General features: G+C 48.7%; 1 protein-coding gene across 1 annotated transcript in view; it reads left to right on the forward strand.

Moving 5' to 3' along the window:
• PPIB (peptidylprolyl isomerase B) overlaps positions 1–3,253 on the forward strand; it is a 7,038-nt gene extending 3,785 nt beyond the window's left edge. Inside the window, exons 4-5 of the mRNA XM_006770785.2 lie at positions 2,181–2,365; positions 2,920–3,253. Of these exons, the coding sequence (XP_006770848.1) occupies positions 2,181–2,365; positions 2,920–3,042 (308 nt within the window). The 3' untranslated portion in view covers positions 3,043–3,253. The remainder of the gene's footprint in view (positions 1–2,180; positions 2,366–2,919) is intronic.
• Positions 3,254–3,456: the final 203 nt, after the last annotated feature.

A 3,456-nucleotide genomic window follows, 5' to 3' on the forward strand; every position in this document is an offset into this window, starting at 1 on the left:
CAGGAATAGTAAAAGAATGAACAAATGATGGGGTAGCAGGGGACAACAACAGTAAGCAGAGGAAAAGTTGGCAAATAAATTAACTGATGTCCAGAGGGAGAGATTCCTAAGTATGTTGAGGTTAACACGCAGAACTGTCCCTTTAAGTTTGGAACTCCTCGTATCTTGGGAAAGTGCTTGGAGCGGGGGATGTGGATTTGTGGATTGTCTGGATAGCAGCAGCAATTGAAATTCTGATTTACAGAGGATTCTCACATGGGGAGGCTTTAGCTGGCAGCCCAGCCAGGAGTCATTGCACAGCAGTGGGAGAGACCAGTTCATGTGGGTGTGGGACTGAGAAGTGGGACACAGGCTGGGACATGCCCACCCCCACCCGCCAGTCTAGTTCTTGGCTTTCAGTCTTTTCCAACCTGTTACCAAGCATGTCAAACGTGGGGCCCGTCGACCGCAAACTTGCCACGCTTGTATCTCCCCGATTAGCATCAGTCTAGGAAATTTCCCCACCTGGTTCCATGCTGTGGAACCACAGGGTGAAGATAGTTTTATTAAAGAGGAAAAAAAGGTTTTGAAAGTATTGAGTAAAACAAAATGAAATTTACTTTATTGCTGGGTTTCTCGGGGCCTCTGGTTCACTAGTTCACAGTGTGAATCTCTAGGAGATGGAAGAGGTAGTATTTCCCCTATATCTTAGGATCTCTGAAACTGTCTGCTCTCGGCCCCCTTTGTCATGTCTCCTGGCCCCTTATGGAGGGACACTTACATATATTCATTGCCACCTTTTATTTTCTGTTCATTCAATAAGAGGCTCTAGATCGGTGATGACGAACCTTTTGAGCTCGGCGTGTCAGCATTTTGAAAAACCCTAACTTAACTCTGGTGCCGTGTTACATATTTGACCCGTGTTAACCTTTGAGTTTGACATGCTTGCTCTAGACCAGTGGTCGGCAAACTCATTAGTCAACAGAGCCAAATATCAACAGTACAACGATTGAAATTTCTTGATATTTGCAACCATAGTAAAACAAAGACTTATATTTTTGATGTTTATTTTATATATTTAAATGCCATTTAACAGAAAAATCAACCAAAAAAATGAGTTTGCGTGTCACCTCTGACATGCATCATAGGTTTGCCATCACTGCTCTAGACCAAGCATGTCAAACTCGCGTGTGGCCCACATCGAATATTTTTGCAGCCCAGCCAGTATAATGGTGTGAGCAGTTATTTACAATTACGAAATTTCAGTCTCCTGTCAGATACAGAATTACCTTGGGTCAGTTTTGAAAGTAATCACTGTGAACAAGATTTCCCCCAAAGTAGGAGAGATAGTAGCAGAGAAGAGATGCCGGGTCAGGAAGAAAACATTAATTTTATCATTGCTCTTGTTGTTTCTCTACTATACTTTTCAAAATAAACCCACATTTCTATGAAAAATGAAATTTTTGGTTTTTTGTGGCCCACATAAACTTAAACCTTATTTGACCCGTGTTAACCTTTGAGTTTGACATGCTTGCTCTAGACCAGTGGTCGGCAAACTCATTAGTCAACAGAGCCTAATATCAACAGTACAACGATTGAAATTTCTTTTGAGAGCCAAATTTTTTAAACTTAAACTATATAGGTAGGTACACTGTTATTAACTTAATTAGGGTACTCCTAAGGCTTAGGAAGAGCCACACTCAAGGGGCCAAAGAGCCGCATGTGGCTCGCGAGCCGCAGTTTGCCGGCCACTGCTCTAGACTTTCCAGAATCCAAATGGCAGCTGCTTCCGAGTCTTTTGTGCTCTCTGGACGAAACGCTGGTCAGCCATGACATTCCTCTTCTGGAGGGTTCTTACCTCTCCTGCCCCTGTATCCTGCAGTCCCTCTCCACCCAGATCCTGCCGTGCAGGCCGGGGCCATCGCCAAGGCTAGTTGTTAACGTGCCTTATTGAAAAGCCGTAAACTACCTTCTCAGAGTAATCATTCATGTGAGCTAGTCCCTAAATCAGCCTGGCCTCGTGCCCCACTTGGTCGGTCAGCATGGTTTAGCTCCAAAGGCCAGAGGGTAGGAAGAAGACAGCTCTCAATACTCCTGTACTCTACTTGAGCCTGGCCTGACACAGGACAAGCTGAGGCCCCAAAGATCTGCTGAGTTTGTGCCAACCCAGGTTCCCTGACCTGCTCTGTCTTTCTTCCCAGGTAAGAGCATCTACGGTGAACGCTTCCCTGATGAGAACTTCAAGTTGAAACACTATGGGCCCGGCTGGGTGAGCATGGCCAATGCTGGCAAAGACACCAATGGCTCCCAGTTCTTTATCACAACAGTCAAGACAGCCTGGCTGGATGGCAAGCATGTGGTGTTTGGCAAAGTTCTAGAGGGCATGGTGAGTTTTGGAGATGGGGGCTAAACGTGGGCAACCCTCGCCAGGAATAGGACAGACCTTTGGGGCAGGGCAACCTGTATTTTATCCCTTTCCCACAGGGGAACCCACAGATTCAGACGAGTGTTCGTGTCTGTAAACCTGGGGGGATTTAAGACTAGCCTGCCTCTCTGTGCTCCCAAGTCCTGAATCCTTCGAGGCCCGCCAGGCCTTGTTGGGGTTGTACCACGGCAGGGACCTCCCCATACCATTGCTGAGAGTGGGATGTGGCGGCACCCAGAGGTGTAAGGGCCCTTGGTACCCACTCCCCAGCCACCTCCTCACTCTCCGCTCAACCTGGATCTTGCTTCAGAGGATCAAATTGCTGCATCCTCTTGTCAGAACTGGGCTCTCCCTGTCCTGGGCTGACACCTGGCCAGGATTCTAGGATGTTGGTGCCTTGAGGTTTGTAGGCTGTTCGTCACATGAGACTCAGTCCTCCCTGGCCATGCACTGGGACCTGTCTCCCTTGAGTGGCAGATCTCCTGACCCACCCTGCCTCTGCCCTTTCTCCCCAGGAAGTAGTACGGAAGGTGGAGAGCACCAAGACGGATGGTCGGGACAAGCCCCTGAAGGATGTGATCATTGCAGACTGTGGCAAGATCGAGGTGGAAAAGCCCTTTGCCATTGCCAAGGAGTAGGGCCCCAGGGACAGCTTCCTCTTGAGCAACTGTGTTTGGGCCTGTTGCCCTCTCTGGGGGTGAAGACAGCCCCCCACAGGGCTCTGCTGCACCAGCCCTAGTGCGGATGTCTGACAGAGCGGACCCGCCCCTCACATTCCACAGGCCCAGTTTTGTAACAAACTTCTACCATCACTGACCAATTAAAACAATAAGGTGGGTTTTTTTATAACCTGTGTGTGGGCTTGGTTCTTGGGCCCGCAGCATCTCTGTTCAAGTCTGCGGCTCAGCCTGGACTCTGAGGCAGTGGCTGCTTGTCCCCTCCTTGGGCTCCAGCCTGAACCCTTTCCCCAGATGCTACAACAAACTGTTGAGCTTTTGCTTCTTGCTTCTAAACTTTGCCAGCTACCTCTGTGTGTCCCCACCTCCCTCCCC

The sequence above is a fragment of the Myotis davidii genome, unplaced genomic scaffold (assembly GCF_000327345.1).
Source record: "Myotis davidii unplaced genomic scaffold, ASM32734v1 scaffold461, whole genome shotgun sequence".
NCBI classification, from domain to species: domain Eukaryota; kingdom Metazoa; phylum Chordata; class Mammalia; order Chiroptera; family Vespertilionidae; genus Myotis; species Myotis davidii.